At 34.4% G+C, this 19,326-nt stretch overlaps 1 protein-coding gene across 1 annotated transcript in view; it reads left to right on the top strand.

Annotated features, from left to right (window-relative positions):
* Positions 1–19,326, top strand: part of LOC143227989 (uncharacterized) — a 50,613-nt gene that overhangs the window by 21,253 nt on the left and 10,034 nt on the right. The window contains exons 2-4 of the mRNA XM_076459343.1: positions 3,322–3,453; positions 17,033–17,088; positions 18,203–18,319. Of these exons, the coding sequence (XP_076315458.1) occupies positions 3,322–3,453; positions 17,033–17,088; positions 18,203–18,319 (305 nt within the window). The remainder of the gene's footprint in view (positions 1–3,321; positions 3,454–17,032; positions 17,089–18,202; positions 18,320–19,326) is intronic.

Genomic DNA, 19,326 nt, shown 5'->3' with positions numbered 1-19,326 from the left:
GCGAGTAGAATCGAACCCCTGATTTTAGCGTTGTAAATCTGAAGACTTACCGCTGTGCCAGTGGGTGACAGTAATTAAAGAACGTTTTTTGTTGTTTATGTTAAGTAAACGATTGTTCTGGATGTCATGAACGTGTTGGAAAAAAAATCATTCTTGCATTGCAAACAAACGCCAAAATACGGCCGTGGGTTCGAATCTCGTCACACCAGCCCTGTTTGATCTTTTACCCGTGGGAGAGTTATAATATGACAGTCAATTCCACTATTCATTGGTAAAAGAGTAGCTTACGTTGAGGTGGGTGGGTGGTTACTAGCTGCCTTCTTTCTAGCCTTACACTGTTAAATTAGAGACGGCTGGCGCAGATAGCCCTCGTATAGCTATGCGCGAAATTCAGGAAAACAAACAGAACAAAAATAATTAAACATCTCTTGTATCCAAGGGCATTCTTAGTCACTATGGAACCCCAAGCAGAATTCAGTAAATGGGGACACATAATGATAAGAAAACTCAGAAGTAGGCTTGTGGGATTTTGGGCAGATTCTTAGTCTGCCCAATAGGCAAGATCGCATTAGATGGAAAGAATGGATTAGTGAAAAAATTCGACCACGTGATATCCGCCAAGAAAGGTTTTGGTTAGAAGTTTTATTTGTATTTCATGAATGCCAAAGGGGCAATAAAATTGCCTTTAGCAGCGATTTATAAACATTAATTGTGATTCCCAAGCAATAACTCTTGCTTTTCTAAAACTCAAGCGAAACGCGCAATGTGATTAAAAATAACTAAACACTTTCAACTATGATATCTATGAACCTAAAATATTCAAAAGTTCCAAAACATCACAATACCACTCATAATATTTTTATCACATCAATCTTTACTGACGCCCCTAGTTGGCTCAGTGATAAATTTGACGGCTTATTACGTTAAAAAAAAAACACACGCACACAAACAGGTTTTTACACCAGCAGTTGGCAGAAGACAGATAGCTTATTATGTATTTTTGCGTCTGCCAGTAAAGAAACAAGTAAATATTTACTAGATTAATACAGAGTTCTAGTAAGAAGAGTGTATAAGTAAAATAAATTCGTTCTACCGTCTTGAATGGCACATATGGCATGGCTGGTTTTTAACCCTACTTTCCAGTGGCACAAGCAACCGTATTGGAATGGTAACATATCCCCTGAATGAAATTCCAGTTAATCGCCAGCAGCTCGCTTGTAACTGTGGTAAATTACTCAAGGACAAACCTTGAACGCAGAACCTTTCGTGTACGAATCCAAAGCACTGATCACGAGGTCATGTTGCCCCCAATATGAGTGCGTGCTAGTATTTAAAGAGCACTTATTTGTTACACCCCACAAAGCACAAGACTTTAGTTGAATGTCAGAGCTCAACAATAAAGACTGGTTGCAATTTATAGTGTCTTTGTTCCAACCAAATTTATGCTATTGACGTATTTATTTCTGGTATTGAAAATAAGCCTACTGGGCAGTAACGCATGACAAAAAATGTTTAAAATGTTGTTTCTGAAATCCGTTATGGGGTCATCAAAAATGACAGTGGAGAAACACCTGTAGTCTGGTGTGATTTGTTTCACTGACATTTATACCTCTTAGTTATGAGTCGAATAATGTTTAATCTGTTTGTACGTCCTTATACTCTAATGAATGATAAGTGCAATATTATATCACAGATTTTGTGATACGACGTCAGTACCAGACCTCATTAGGATGTTGCTTTGGTTCGTTGTTAAGCGTAATGTTACGCAGTGGGATATCTGTGCTCTACCACCGCAGATATCGAAACCCAATTTTTAGGGTTGTATGACCAGAGACTCACTGTGCCATCAGAGGTTCAGATCATAGGTAGCAGTATACAAAAAAAGAAAGAAGTTATAATTGAAACGTTATTACACTGTTTTTCTTTCTGGAAACCAGTGGAGGGCCAGTAAAAACAGCTGTGTAATGAAAAATTACATCTCTCTTATTTTGAGGTAATATCACATCTGTTATACAATAGGGTGTCATCCTTTGACATTTTATACATTAGACATCATATTCAACTTAGTTTCCAATTCTCTCGTAGCGTCTAATAAAATATCATATTATAACAATAATTAGGTATACTGTTGTAGGCTATCTTTTGAACATTTAAAGTTAAATGTTTGTATTGTTTGGAAAAATGACTTTTTTGAATTTCATGGATATAGATTTGACGTGACGCTTTGAATTTTTGTGAGATCTTCGGGAAGAAATATAAAATGTAATTTTGGCCCGGCGTGGCCAAGCGTGTTAAGGCGTGCGACTCGTAATCTAAGGGTCGCGGGTTCACATCCCCGTCGCGCCAAACATGCTCGCCCTTTCTGCCGTAGGGACGTTATAACGTGACGGTCAATCCCACTATTCGTTGGTAAAAGAGTAGCCCAAGAGTTGGCGGTGGGTGGTGATGACTAGCGGCTTTCCCTCTAATATTACACTACTAAATTAGGGACGGCTAGCACAGATAGGCCTCGAGTAGCTTTGTGCGAATTTCAAAAAACAACAAAAAACAACAACATTAAATGCATACAACGAGTGAGTCCCCCTAGTGACACAGTGGTATGTTTGCGGATTTATGCTAGAAGAAACCAGGTGTCTATAGTAGCACGGTGTCATGTCGGCGGACTTATACTACTAGAAACCGGATTTCGATACCCGTGGTGGGAAGAGTTCATTTAGCCCTTTGTGTAGCTTTGTGCTTAATAACAAACAACGACAACAAAGAGAAACCGGATTTCGATATCCGTGGTTGACAAGCACAGATATCCGTTTGTGTAGCTTAGTGCATAATAAAAGACAACAACAACAATAAGTGGGTGAGTTGCTAAGTCAGTTAATCAATCAGGGGATTAAGCAGTGAGTTTTATAGTCTGTAAATTTATCAGTTAGTCAGTTAGTGAGTGAGTGTTATCTATTGATTACTGAGAAAGCGAGTGTGTTAGTTATTCAGCTGAGTTTGTGCAGTAGATATGAGGGTAAATGTAACTAATTACAGTTTAGTTTTACTTGGAAGTTATGCCTATCAACGAATGTAACCACTAGAACTTGTACGTTTCGGTTGAAGAAATAAATCGCTTTCGATATTATTAAGTGGACTGGAATTTTTCAGTTTTTAAAAACCAAATAATAAAAACAAGTCGCGAACGATAGAAACCGTTATAAACAACACACCATCATCAACATCTTACATTCACAATAAGGATGTCCAATTTCACAAGGAATGCTGAAAACGTGCTGTGGAAAACAATAGCTTGCTTTTATCCAACCTTTTTTATACACGCAGGTGCCAGAGTTACCGCAGGAAAACTTGGAACTGAAGAGGAAAAGGCGGATGATAAAGGAAAATTCGCCATTGATAATCCACACTTCCGAAGCGATGAACCTGATGGAACCACACTTGATGCAGCTGAAAAAGGTATGCTACGATGATTGTAAAGTTAGAAAAAAATCATTATTTTCTCTCTTGAGGTTTAGGGGTAAAATGAATACGATTAGTTTCGTAAGTATTTGTTTGAAAAATAAGTTTAATATAAGTTAAAACACAAAACAAAACAAAAATTGACTAGCGGATTATGACACGTATTTTCAACGTGTAATTATGACACATTGTATTTTCAACGTGTAATTATGACACATATTGTATTTTCAACGTGTAATTATGACACATATTGTATTTTCAACGTGTAATTATGACACATATTGTATTTTCAACGTGTAATTATGATACATATTGTGTTTTCAACGTGTAATTATGACACATATTGTATTTTCAACGTGTAATTATGACACATATTGTATTTTCAACGTGTAATTATGACACATATTGTATTTTCAACGTGTAATTATGACACATTGTATTTTCAACGTGTAATTATGACACACATTGTATTTTCAACGTGTAATTATGACACATATTGTATTTTCAACGTGTAATTATGACACATTGTATTTTCAACGTGTAATTATGATACATATTGTGTTTTCAACGTGTAATTATGACACATATTGTATTTTCAACGTGTAATTATGACACATTGTATTTTCAACGTGTAATTATGACACATTGTATTTTCAACGTGTAATTATGATACATATTGTGTTTTCAACGTGTAATTATGACACATTGTATTTTCAACGTGTAAGTATGACACATATTGTATTTTCAACGTGTAATTATGACACATATTGTATTTTCAACGTGTAATTATGACACATTGTATTTTCAACGTGTAATTATGACACATATTGTATTTTCAACGTGTAATTATGACACATATTGTATTTTCAACGTGTAATTATGACACATTGTATTTTCAACGTGTAATTATGACACATATTGTATTTTCAACGTGTAATTATGACACATTGTATTTTCAACGTGTAATTATGACACATATTGTATTTTCAACGTGTAATTATGACACATATTGTATTTTCAACGTGTAATTATGACACATTGTATTTTCAACGTGTAATTATGACACATATTGTATTTTCAACGTGTAATTATGACACATTGTATTTTCAACGTGTAATTATGATACATATTGTGTTTTCAACGTGTAATTATGACACATGTTGTATTTTCAACGTGTAATTATGACACATATTGTATTTTCAACGTGTAATTATGACACATATTGTATTTTCAACGTGTAATTATGACACATTGTATTTTCAACGTGTAATTATGACACATATTGTATTTTCAACGTGTAATTATGACACATTGTATTTTCAACGTGTAATTATGATACATATTGTGTTTTCAACGTGTAATTATGACACATTGTATTTTCAACGTGTAATTATGACACATATTGTATTTTCAACGTGTAATTATGACACATATTGTATTTTCAACGTGTAATTATGACACATTGTATTTTCAACGTGTAATTATGACACATATTGTATTTTCAACGTGTAATTATGACACATTGTATTTTCAACGTGTAATTATGATACATATTGTGTTTTCAACGTGTAATTATGACACATTGTATTTTCAACGTGTAATTATGACACATATTGTATTTTCAACGTGTAATTATGACACATATTGTATTTTCAACGTGTAATTATGACACATTGTATTTTCAACGTGTAATTATGACACATATTGTATTTTCAACGTGTAATTATGACACATTGTATTTTCAACGTGTAATTATGATACATATTGTGTTTTCAACGTGTAATTATGACACATTGTATTTTCAACGTGTAATTATGACACATATTGTATTTTCAACGTGTAATTATGACACATGTTGTATTTTCAACGTGTAATTATGACACATTGTATTTTCAACGTGTAATTATGACACATATTGTATTTTCAACGTGTAATTATGACACATGTTGTATTTTCAACGTGTAATTATGACACATATTGTATTTTCAACGTGTAATTATGACATATTGTGTTTTCAACGTGTAATTATGACACATGTTGTATTTTCAACGTGTAATTATGACACATATTGTATTTTCAACGTGTAATTATGACACATTGTATTTTCAATGTGTAATTATGACACATATTGTATTTTCAACGTGTAATTATGACACATGTTGTATTTTCAACGTGTAATTATGACACATATTGTATTTTCAACGTGTAATTATGACATATTGTGTTTTCAACGTGTAATTATGACACATGTATTTTCAACGTGTAATTATGACACATATTGTATTTTCAACGTGTAATTATGACACATATTGTGTTTTCAACGTGTAAGTAATCCAGTAAAAACCTTGTTGTTACGCGTTTCCTTTCTACTTATTTTTGCCCTCCCTCCAGTGGCATAGTGATATGCTTGCAGACTTACAACACTAGAAAATAGGTTTCGATACCCACATTGGGCAAAGCACAGATATCCCATTGTGCAGCATTGTGCTTAATTACAAACAATTTATTATAATTATTATTATCATATTTTTGAACTACGAAGAATTTAGACTTTAAAATTATACAACGATTTATAAACATAATATTAAATAAACGTGCGCACGTGACGTGGACAATGAAGATTTGAATAGGTAACTTAAGGTTAACTAACAACAGCATATACAAGTTCACGTGAGGCGAGACCAACAGTACTAAATAAAAGTACCTAGAACAGTAAGTATAATGGCGTTATGATCTTTTAAACGTGAACTTGTATATAATAGTATAATACATGTTTCTCTTCTTTACGCGAAAAATAAATTGAAAATATAATTCATAAAGTGAAGGCCGAATATATTAGTTTCACTGTACCCTCCGCTGTGGACTGCAGTTTTGTCTGTAAAAGACTCGTAAACATAATTTGGATCAGAAAACCAGAGAAATAAAATAAGACCTCTAAACCATCTCTTATAATGGTGGGATGTGTATAACATTGAAATGCTCAAGCCCTTTTAACTCACTGTTTAGTAACCTAACTCAAGTCAAATATGTGAATAGTATTGTGGCATGATGTCAGATTTATTATCCAATAATATACAGTGGACCAACTGTCTGATTATTATAATTACAGACTTTGCAGTAGTCGTAGTATTATTCATATGTCTAAATTATTTTAGGTTACTAAATGGTAGGTTAAAAGGTCTTAGAAGCTCCATAAATATTATATACAATTCTTAAAGAAAGTTTAAGCTCTCATTAAATCTTTAATATTACAACTTTATCTATACCCATTTCTTAATATTTAATACTGTGTATCAACACCTATGTTCAATAAAATGCTAGTTTAAGATGTATAAACACAATAAAAGGATTTATTTTAAGATAAACGTTGTTTAAATTACATGTATCAGTTAGGATACGCTCTCAACATTGTCAGGATTTAATCAAGAAACAGTTGTTGCATTCCAAAAATGAATGATTATATAGATGCAGTTTGCATCTAATCTATATCTGATGTTTGAAATAACAAGAATAACAACAGTATGTGAAACGTCGTCTTTTTCTTTCGATTTGTTCTTGTCCGCGAAACTGGCATATCTCGGTGACAAGGGTTAAATCACTAAATAAGAAGCAGAATAAATTAGTAGCAACAAGCTAGATATTCTTGAAATTCCTAAAAAAAAGAAATTAGGGTCTCTGTGAAGAGACATCACAAAACACGGAATAGAATGGAGATTCGTATAAGACCATTTTTTAAATTTCTGTAAATCTTATTTGAGTATAGAAGAGATAGTAATCCTAAAAATAAACGGCATTATAACATCAAAATGTTTTTTTATTTAACTTGAATCTTTGTATTATCAGTTTTGGTTTATGTTTTAATAAACGCTTCTGAAGAGGCTGTAAAACCGAAATGTTGAGTATCCAATTAAACAAAGACAAGATTTTCTTGTTAAGGGATCGTTTATTTTTAGTGTTCATAAGATCATTTTTTTAAAATTAAGTTTCTTTATATCTCTTTCCTAGTTTTGGAATGGCATGCCCTAAGGGATAAAATTCTTTGAAACATTAATCTTCCTACTTTAACGGAGGAATTCTGTAATAGAATCAATTTCTCCAGCTACACCTTCACATTTACATAACTTTCGCATCAAATACGTTTTTCTCTAAAAATGGCATATTTTTCTCAGGAAAGTCTTGCCACGGTTGGTTATGTCTTAAACTTGTATGCTTTGCCATTTCCAGTGATAATCCTAATTATGTGAATATCCCAATACCCAATTTAATTAGTTATGTTCATCTGGATACCTGAATTTTTTTTTCTCGATCATTATCCAGTTGTTCTTAACGTCTAAATTAAAACATCATCAGGTACAGTTTGTACTGCATATCTTTATTGATATTAATGGTATCATGGCCCGACATGGCCAGGTAGTTAAGACACTCAACTCGTAATCCGAGAGTCGCGGGTTCGAATCCCCATGACACCAAACATGCTCGCCCTTTTAGCCGTGGGTGCGTTGTGACGGTCAATTCTACTATTAGTTGGTAAAAGAGTAGCTCAAGAATTGGCAGTAGGTGGTGATGACTAGGTGCCTTCCCTGTAGTCTTACACGGCTAAATTAGGGACGGCTAGCGCAGATAACCCTCGTGTAGCTTTGTGCGAAATTAAAAAACAAACAAACAATTAATGGTATCGGCGTTATGACAAATTGCCAATATAGAATCACGAGTGTTTGAAATTTGTTAATTGTATCTCGGTTATTCATGATGACGCTTGAAGTAAAAAACGTATTCTAAAGACAGTTGGTATGGGTACTAAAACTTAAAATAAAGTACAGAACAACGTCTTGACCTAAATATGACCTGAGAAGTTCGAAACTTTGTTCTATATTCTACTCTAAGTAGTTTTAATACACATACCAGCTGTCTTTAGAATACATTTTGTATCGTGGTTAACTTTTCACAAAGGTGAGAACATACTGTCATCGAAACATGCAGATTAAAGAATTCATACCTCCTAATAAATCATTTTATTATGCATATAAATCATTTTGTACTTTTTAAAGTTGTAATGAATTTATACAAGAACCTTTCAACAACATTTAATACCTAAAATACTTATGTTTACGTAGTAAAACCTGTATAATGCTGAATGAAACCTGTTATGAATTTCAGGTCTTCCTATTTCACATGTGTATTTATGTAACTCAATTACTCAGGCAGATTTAAGGTTGTTGTTTTGAATTAAGCACAAAGCTACACAATGGGCTATCTGTGCTCTGCCCACCACGGGTATCGAAACCCGGATTTTAGCGTGTAAGTCCGCAGACATACCGCTGAGCCACTGGAGGGCCAGATTTAAGGTCAAAAGAACAAAACTGCAGTACACTAATAAAAGATCAACAAACTAAAGCCAGAATACAAACTATAATGTCCTTAGTTTAATTGTAGTAATCTAAATCCAGATCTTGGTTTTGTTATTTTGTTCGTGTTAGTACGAGACCTTTTCATTCGACTGGTATAACAACTTCAAACGATTGCAGAGATCTGTTTGTACTAACCTGATTTTTATTTATTTTTTAATAATTATGCTTCAATAGGAACGACTAACTACCGTCGCACAATTCCACAAATGGTTGCAATCATCGAATGGTTAATTTTAGGTGTGGGTTGAAGGGGGTCTTAGCGCTCATATCTGATTTTAATTTATTTCCCCCTTTCATATGTGAAGCTCGCATATTAAGTTGTCTAAGTTATCTGCAAGGTAACATTTTCACTAAGTTATGTCATCCGTACACAGTTTCATAGGTCCGGCATGGCCAGGTGGGTTAAGGCGTGTGACTTGTAATCTAAGGGTCGCGGGTTCGCATCTCCGTCGCACCAAACATGCTCGCCCTTCCAGCCGTGGTGGCGTTATAATGTTACGGTCAATCCCATTATTCGTTTGTAAAAGAGTAGCCCAAGAGTTGGCGGTGGGTGGTGATGACTATCTGCCTTTCCTCTAGTCTTACACTGGTAAATTAGGAACGGCTAGCGCAGATAGCCCTCGAGTAGCTTTGCGCGAAATTCAAAACAAACAAACACAGTTTTATGTGTAGTGTATATTAGTGGTCTCATTTATCTGTTTTTGAATTTCGCGCGAAGCTACTCGAAAGCTATTTGCGCTAGTCATCCCTAATTTACTGTCACATTATAAGACCTCATGACTGAAAGAACGATCATGTTTGGTGACGGGGGTAGCGATCAGTTAGTATTACAACGTATTAGTTCTGGTTACACCCTAAAATAGACAGAATTCAGTAAACAGCCACTTAGAACGTTTTGAATTGTGTTTTGAGCAGTGTTACTAATATGGTAATTAAACGTTTAGCTAAATCGTGGTTTTTTACATTTTCTGTATGTGCATATCTGTACTAGTAAGTTTTAATCTAATTGGTAGCTGAGAACTACATTACTGACGAACATCGAGCATAGATACAAAGAACATTATTAGCATCATGAGATTCTGAAGATTTTTTATTTTTTTGTTTTTCGAAGGACTGATGTTGGACAATGTGTTAATCGGTTTGCTTCACGAATAAAGAAAATATCAGAGACAGAGCCTTCCTAATTTTGAAAGTTTTTCACATGTTTCTAAACGAACATATTTGTTATTTTATCAAATTGTAACACTAATAAGATACACATATATATATCTGTCTATTTTTTTCGTGTGTGTTTAGCCTTATTGACGTCATCTCTAAACCTGGCCAGTAACCTTGACACTAAGACTGAACATTAAATAAATTGCTGCACGTTATTAACACAAAGGTGGTTTTGCAACATCGTGCTCACAAGACAAAAACAAAACGTGAACATTTACATTCTGAGACGTCTCTTTGATTGCACGAACAGAGTGTATAAAATTACCATGACACCAGATGAAAAAGAGAAATAGATGGTTGCGTGAATTTCAAGGCATAAAAACAATTACAACTTAGTATTTAAAATGATTAGGTTCATAGTCCTGGTAACTTAATTTTTTTTTTGCTAGAACTGTAAATAAACAATGAAAATATATATAGATTTAAACTTCTGGCCACTTTAGACCCCATACTTTGGTGTGAAATAGCCTCCACTAAGCATACATTGCAGAAAATATCGGAAGGTGTCGTCTTTGGTTTGGTTTATTTTGAATTTCGCGCAAAGCTACACGAGGGCTATTTGCTCTAGCTGCCCCTAATTTAACAGTGTAAGATTAGAGGGAAGGCAGCTAGTCATCACCACCCACCGCCAACGTTTGGGCTACTCTTTTGCCAACGAATAGTGGGATTGACCGTACATTATAACGCCCCCACACCTGAAAGGGCGAGAATGTTTGGTGTGAAAGGGATTCGAGCTGAAAGAGATTACACCGTTAACTATCAAAGTATCGCCACTCGGTCTACGTAAGCTTTTAGGTTTAGTATCGCATTTTAGGTTTGGGACAACACATATTTGTGTGGTAGTACTGAATATGTTTGTTATTGCTATTTGATTTTGTTACTTATATATTTTGTGAAGATCTTATAATATGTTATTAATGTTATTCCTTTCTTTAGTGAGAAAGGTAATTCTTTCTCATTCAAGCATCAGTTCAACATGTTTTATAATCCCTCCCTCACAGTGCATCAGTATTTGTTTTAGAATTTATGGGTTTGGTTTTTAAATTTCGCGCAAAGCTACACGAGAGCTATCTGTGCTAGCCGTCTCCTAATTAGCAGAGGAAAGGCAACTAGTCATCATCATCCACCGCCAGCTCTTGGACTACTCTTTTACCAGCGAATAGTGGGATTGACCGTAACTTTATAACGCCCCACGGCTGAAAGGGCGAGCATGTTGGATGTGACGGGGATTCGAACCCGCGACCTTCGGATTACGAGTCGAATGCCTTAACCAGCTGTCCATGCCGGGCCGTCGTGTTTGAGTATGGTCTTTTTTTTTTTAAGTATGTTCACAACGTGACATGGGATTATGGTTGTGAGTTTCACGTATGTTTTCACCCTAAAAATGCTGTATCAAATTGAGATCAGATCATTTGACTGGCCAAGGATGATGACTAAAGTGACTTCTTGAAACCTGTAAATAATAAATCTAGGATGGTAGATTGTTGCATTATCGTGTTTGTAGTGTCGAAATTGTGAAGGAATTTAATAGAAAATAATAGAAAACAAATTGAGTATACTCTTGTTATAATTTTTCTTTACAAAGAAATAATCAAAGAATCCAGCTGATGCTACTATGTGCTTCCCACACTATTACACTACCACAAGTAGTTTTTACTAACAGATCAACAAGAAGGATAAGACGTCTCATGTAATTTTTGCTTTTATATTTAATTTGAGAGCAAGTTGCTTTCTAAGTATCAATGAAACTGTGCTTTGTGCCTGAGATAAGCGGTTCATAGACTGGTTGGTTGCTGGGTGCCTCATGAGTGTTTTGTAAGGTTCTTCACATGATTTGTTTCAACTTACAAAAATGTTTTGCAAAACCTCTATCTTTCAGCAAAGAGTGGCAGCCTCAGCTTTTCATGGTTGAAAATGTATAGCTTTTCGATTGTCGCTGAATATATACTGATTTCAGATAACTTTATTTTGCGAATTCGTATCTTTGAAATAGTTGTTTTAAGTCAATTTAAATTAAGTCTCTTACTCTTGCAGCATATGTATGATATGTTTACGAACTCGCAACTAAAAAAACAACAATAATAACTCATATACATGCTAACATTTTACCATGAAGTTTCGTCCCAACAAATTATGTTTTGTTCTCTGTGTGTGCCTTCAAACTTGAAATGGAACTGTTTGACTCTTTCTGATATGATTCGTATAAGCACGTTAGGTTTAAAAAGTATTTAACACCATTAAATTAAATCCTGTCTGCACACTAACCCCTATTAACATGTTGGTTATGTTTTTGGATGTGCTAATCTTTCGAAGAATATTTTGTGATAAATTGACTGTCTTAAACTCACAGCTGAAATAGATATACAAATATAAATACACAAAACATTAATTGAGTTGCAATCAGTGGTTATTGTGTAAACAATTACTCCTGTCATTCCCTTTGTTTGTGAGGTGTGTTTAAATCTAGCTATATGTATTCTAAGTGCAACAAAAGTGGCAAAGAGTGATCAAATCACGTGGCTAACACGTAAGTATGTATTTCTTTTTATGACAACACGTATGATTGATTATGACCAATTAATGTTATGGGTCTGAGACTTAAAATTATTCTTATTAATATATTGATTCTTATTTTAAACAAATTTGAAATCTTTATGAATTAGATGTGGAAAACAGCTATTCTTGGCCTAAACTCTAAAGCAACACTAAAGCTTTGTCTTTTTTTTGTACATAATGAAAATCTTCGAAGCTTGAAACAACTATAATATATATATTCAAGAAAAAAACAAACAAACAACGAATCATTCTAATTAAACTGGGAAAATATCGTATGTTTGAAACTGACAAAGTCTCACAAACCAAACGTGTACAAGCTTGTAGCCATTAAAATCAGTGGCTGTCAAGTGAGAAAAATGCACAAAAGAAGCTGAAATCACAGCAGTTCCATTCAACCTCACACACAGTGCAGCTTGAATGGACTTTTGTACCTTTGGTGTCTTAAACATGAACTTGAAATTCCCTGTTTACATATAGAGTAGAGCCAAAGAAAAGTTTTTCAAAGTAAATGCTTCAGAATTTACCTTATTATTTTTCGCAAGTTGCTGTGTTGGACAATAGTGCTATTCATTCAAAATGGGCCAAATTGATGGCGGAGGAAGTAGTTTCAGAACAGCAAAGGACTTGAAATATTGTCGTTTTAAAGTGCAATCAACCCTAACACAAGATCTGTTTACAGCATGTTTTTGTTAACTTTATTAAAACCCAGATGATCTATAGCAGCGCTTCTTAACCTTTTCGACACCAGGGACCGTCTCACTACTTTCCTGAACAGTCACCGACCACTCAGATGTTAAGTATAACGAAGAACTATTACGATTTATATAATAATATTCTGTTTTGTTTGTTTTTGTGAAATCCCACAGATCGGCTGCGGCAGTGAGTGAGAAACCTGATACATAGATATCGGTGCCCCGCGTGAGAAATACATATAATTTATTATTTCTATGGCGTTTTAATGAGCGGATAAGAGAACACTCTCACGACAGAAACAAGGATAGTTCCAGCACAGCCTAACATGCATGGAATAATTGTGCTTACAATAAAACAGCAGGTCAATTCTTTCTCATCGGTTCATCGATTATTAGCAACGAAACAAGGAAAGTTTGGTGATTAGAAACACTTCAACTGCAATTATATTTTTCTAGAAAATGTGTCAAGAAAAATAAGTCGGACAACAGACATGTTTTTGTCCACGTTTTTAAAGTCAATGTGATATAAAACAGTTTTCACGACTTAGAAACATCTGTGTTTCATCGTCTGAAATGAGTGAGCACGTTGGATAAAATATCATTACAATAGGATTTTCTAATTATTCCTTTAGTGGGGCATGTGATTAGTACTGTAACAAAGTTTTGAATTATTAGTTAGGGTTAATATTTATTTCTGCATGCCTTGATTGCACTATCATGTACGTTTTTCTATTTCCCAATTTTTTTGTTTTTTTACTTCGTAATTAAGCTTTAGTTGCCTAAGGTGCCCCTCCGCCGGTATGTTTTCGGATTTACAACCCTAAAATCAGGGGTTCGATTCCCATCTATGGGCTCCGCAGATAGCCCGATGTGGCTTTGATATAAGAAAACACACACAAATACGCGCCTCAGATTGCGCTGCTTCTCCCCTTCACGCATTAAACAAACAACGTGTTTAATTGGGCTAAATATAAATACCTCAGGCACACTAAACGAGCGCGCTGCAATTTTAAGCACACGACATTTCTGTGTTAATTCAACGTTTTCAGTAGGCACTGAACCTAATACCCTTTTGCGTACTAAACTTACTGATAGTAAAGCATTTTTTATAATAACTCGAACTGCCTGGATACCACATCTCTAATGAAACGTGGACCAATTATAAAATAAAAATCCAGGAAAAATGGATTTCGTAGCAAATCTGTTTGGGAAATCTATAATTTTGATCATAGTGACTTTGCCGATTTATCAAATTAAATGTTCCCACCGGTATATTTTCCCATTATTTTGTCCCACAACCTTAAAGTTGGGGTATTCATGTACTGCAGAGTAAGAAACGTCAGGAGTTAAACGTTCTTGAAAACTATATTTGGATTATTTTGTGGAAAACTCTTTATTTAAGAGTAAGTTTCGTTAGATTTAGAAGAAACATTTCTGTCCAACAGTGGCCGTAGAATTAAAATATATCAATGCATTAAGGTTGTCTAGAAAGATTATATCGAAGATTTACTTGAAGTCAAAACTACAGTTAATTTCATAACTACGTTTACCACACAACAGAGTATTTAAATCCAACTGATGAAAATTGTAGTACTAATACGATGGAAACACGAAGTTTAAAGAATAGTAATTTTAGGGATAAATTTGCTGAAACTGAAAGTGAGTAATGTACTTGTCAATCAGAGTCATAGGAGAAATTCTCATATCAGCGTTAATATATATATTTATATATACGTATGGAAATAATTACCTGAACTATTATCAGAAGAATAATTTTTATCATTAGGCAAACGGTCAAACCTTCTTATACTCTACTGATTTTAAAATGCATATATTGTGGTACTTGACTTTTCTACCTTACCATAATTGTCTGAATACAATCGGGTGATTGCGCTACTGGCTGTTGTTTTCTTCTCTATTTATTGTAGAACGAGGCCGTTCTAATTTCCTAGTTATTTTGATTTTTACTGGATCCTTTCTGAATTATATTTGTACTGTGGGCTCATACATTTTCCACCACCCAATAACGCAGTAGCATGTCTGTGAACTTACAACGCTACAAAGCAAGTTTTGATACTCGGGGTAGGCAGAGCACAGATAACTCAATGAGTAGCTTTATGCGTAATTACAAACAAACAAATAATCGTACCTTTTCCAGGGATTGCCACTTAGTAAGAATCATTGTTTTCATATATTATTATATAGTAATTTGTCTTTTTTGGAAACTTGTTAGTACTTAATTCAGTTAAGCAATAGCCCAGCGATGTCATGCTCCAGAACTGAAGACTGAGATGTCATTGCCCAAGATCATTCAATGGTCCTATTAATGCTGAAATCCAGGTATTCGATGGGCAATCATACTAAGTACTTACTGTTTTGGGATGTTATGTCTTTCGCGAGAAGTTAGGAATATAATATCATAAGCTGTAGAAAGCAGTTTGTAGATATCATTACTTATTGTCTCCAGGTGAGATAGCTCAAAGTTTTCGGATTCACAGTGCCAACAATCAAGGGTTCGATACCCGTCGATGTACACAATAGATAGCCAAATGAAGCTTTGCTGTAAGTAAATGCACACATTACTTTTTTTTTTTTTAAAGAAGTATCAGAAACCATGAGATACACGGGGAATCTGTACCAGCACTTGACAATTTCGAATCGTTTGCAGTGGAGGACCATATGATGTTGACAACATCTAAGAATGTAATTTGACTTAAAGCCTAAATTGTTTAATTATCAAGTGCATCACCAGATCCCAAACCAGAGCTGTCTCTCATATCAGGAATCCAATTTTCAGCAGTATAACTAGCGTCTATTTCTTCTGCAAGAACAAACAGAAAACTACTTTTAACGGTCTCGGAAGCAACTTCATACTTTTGAAAACGATTTCATGCACTGTTTTTTTCTTGCCAATAAATTTGCCATAACATTATCTGTGATAGCCCCGTGTCTGACCAAATTTGGTGTATTTTGTGTGTAAGTGATCATGATACACGTCACGTTCGGTCAGTAATTCTGTCGCTATTTTAGACTTCTCTGACTTCTATACACTCCCATATTTTGACTGAGTCTAGAATATTTCGATGAAATCCTATCAGAAGATGATTAAAACTTCCATTGTCTTCATATACCACATTAAGGCAGCATATGGTTGGAGCTGCCATGTTCGAATATGTAAAGCTTCTGATTGGCTACCACGGATACTCCTGAAGTGACATTTTTAATGAATCGAAATCCCTTTTAAAGATTTATGTTCCTTTTTAGGTCTGAAGGCATTCTAAACGTAAATGACTCTCGATAATAAGTGACGAGCACAATAATAAGATTAATGCATTCCAAAGCTAGCTTTCTGAACGTCATTCATTAACGTGTGCGCCACCTCGTGTAGCTGTGAAAAACGTCTGAAGTTTTAAGGAAAAAATCAAACTGAAACATAAGAAACATCTGGTATGTTTTACATAGAACACGATTATGGGCAGTTTAAAACTTTGTTATTTGCAATAAATACAAAATGCACAATTCTCCTCGGTGGACTCACCAGATAGCCTAATGTGGCTTTGCTATAAGAAAACACACCAAAAATACACTTTATAAGCTTTGCGTAGTTTGTTGTTGTTTTTTTTGCATTCTATAACATCATGTTATGTTGCTTAATTTTTAACACTTAATAACTGCAAGCGCATTTTCTGCAAATTTTAACAGGTAAAGCAGTTGTATCTTGTGATCGTCCCACACTTCCTGGAGAACTCAACTCTAAGGTGAGACATTTCTTACTACTTCATTGTGAAAGATAAATATGTAAACAATCTAGTATAGTCACGTAACTGAACAAAATATAGCATTCTGTCTTATTTTCGTAATTTGAAGTTTAAATGTCTGTTTCTGTACTTTAAGCAAAAACAATATAAATTATTATGCTTAATAATATGAGGTAAATATTAAATATGTTTAAAATTATATTATTAAAACTGTTCCATATGTGTCTTTATAATACAAAATAAACCATTTAAAGCAGAGCCTAAACAAAACATTATGGAAATTTTCTGATCAAAACAGCCGATTTTGTTAAAAGAACACCGTTAAAAATAGGCTGTTTTGAATTTAGAAATAACACGTTTCAAACCTATAACTTTTGTGTAATAACATTAGTAAATAGTAAGATTGCGTTTGCTTTAGGACTAACCGATAACACGTATAGGTTTCGTACGAATAAAAAAATATCTTAATGGTTTATCGACGATACGAAATAAAAAATACTTAAATACTCGAAACAATGCTATCACGTTCACAACCTGTTTTAATGTTTTTGTATTTTGTGATTATATAGTTCTCTTAACTAATTTCCTTCTTTCTTTATTATTAGTACCTGTTTACAGGCTAGCTTTTTAAAACTAAATAATGTATAAATACATTCGTCCCAAAACAATATACAGGGTGGCCCGTAAGTCCCTACTCATCCATATGTTATCATGTTATATTCAATTACGCATGCATTATAATTTTTTCTATTTTTTCAGAGAAATATGGTCCATTTAAGTCCATTTACACTTGAAAATGTCTCACAGAACATGGCGTCGCATAATATTATGCAGAGAGAATGAGGGACAGCACACAGATACACTGGATACATAAGATATATGGATGGGTAGGGACTTACGGGCCACCCTGTAGTGTAATAACGCATCGACATATAGAAGTAATTCAGACAACAATAATTTATTTTCTTATTATATAACAATCAAATATTTTCTCAATGCAGGAAACTTAAATTAGTGTTTTATATCTGTAATGCACATTAATAGCGCGTAACATTGTACGTGTTTATAAAATTAAACCAGTTACCAGATGAAGTAATGTTTGTTTCACCACCAGGTGGCCCCAGCACATACCAAACACAAGAAGAGCCGACTACCACTCACCAATCCATTTACATCAGTATTCTATCTGAATAAAAAACAAAGAACAATGGATGACACAGACTTGGCTATAGTGAGTATTTAGTGTTTATTTGAATGTGAAACTTATATAATATTTTAAATCTTTAAAAGGACCATGACGCTGTCTTCAGATGTGAAGGCATTACGTCAAATACTTTAACCAGTTTCGAAAGTCGTGAACGTAAAACTACTCTTTTGCAGATTTTGTAGAATTCATTAAATGTTCTACACTTCACTTTCCACTCTTGAAAATTTTTCTATTTGTTTAAATTTTTAGACATATTTGATCATATTACTGGTAAAAACATGTTCTGCTTTGTAGACGTGTATAAGTTAGCTCAAAAATATTTACAGCGCTATCTGAAATGTAAAGGCCTCTGACCTAGAAACATCTTTTTAGATGCTGTGTGTCGTTTTAGATGCTATCTTAAACGTAAGGGCTTCTGACTTAACCAATATACAGGGTGTTCGGGAAGTCACTGTGCAGTTTTGTCTGTTAATAAATATATAAGTGCACAGTGACTTTCCGAACACCCTGTATAAGGAACCATTTGAAACATAGGGCCTTTAACCTTGTCCTTGTGTTTTGTAAAGGATCATTCGGGTTGAAAGTACCAAAGCTGAAAATGTATTTGAAATTATTTATTTACGTTTCAGACACACGGCCCGGTATGCTCAGGTGGTTAAGGCACTCGACTCGTAATCTGAGGATCGCGGGTTCGAATCCTCATCACACCAAAGATGCTCACCCTTTCATCCGTAGGGGCGTTATAATGTTACAGTCAATCCCACTGTTTGTTGGTAAAAGGGTAGCCCAAGAGTTGGCGGTGGGTGGTGTTGACTAGCTGTCCTCCCTCTGGTCTTACACTGCTAAATAAGGGACGGCTAGTGCAGATAGCCTTCGAGTAGTTTTGCGCGAAATTCAAACCAAACGTTCCGGATAATTATCCAAGCTCCAGTGATATATATGGTATTTTATAGTTGTTCGAGTTCAGGAGTAGTAAACGAGCTTTTTAAGGGTCAAAACAAAAAAAAAACATTTTATTTTTCTCCTTATAA

Source organism: Tachypleus tridentatus, chromosome 1, assembly GCF_004210375.1.
Source record: "Tachypleus tridentatus isolate NWPU-2018 chromosome 1, ASM421037v1, whole genome shotgun sequence".
Classification (NCBI taxonomy): domain Eukaryota; kingdom Metazoa; phylum Arthropoda; class Merostomata; order Xiphosura; family Limulidae; genus Tachypleus; species Tachypleus tridentatus.
Note: the sequence above shows the minus strand (reverse complement) of the source record. Positions and strands in the feature narration are given on the sequence as shown.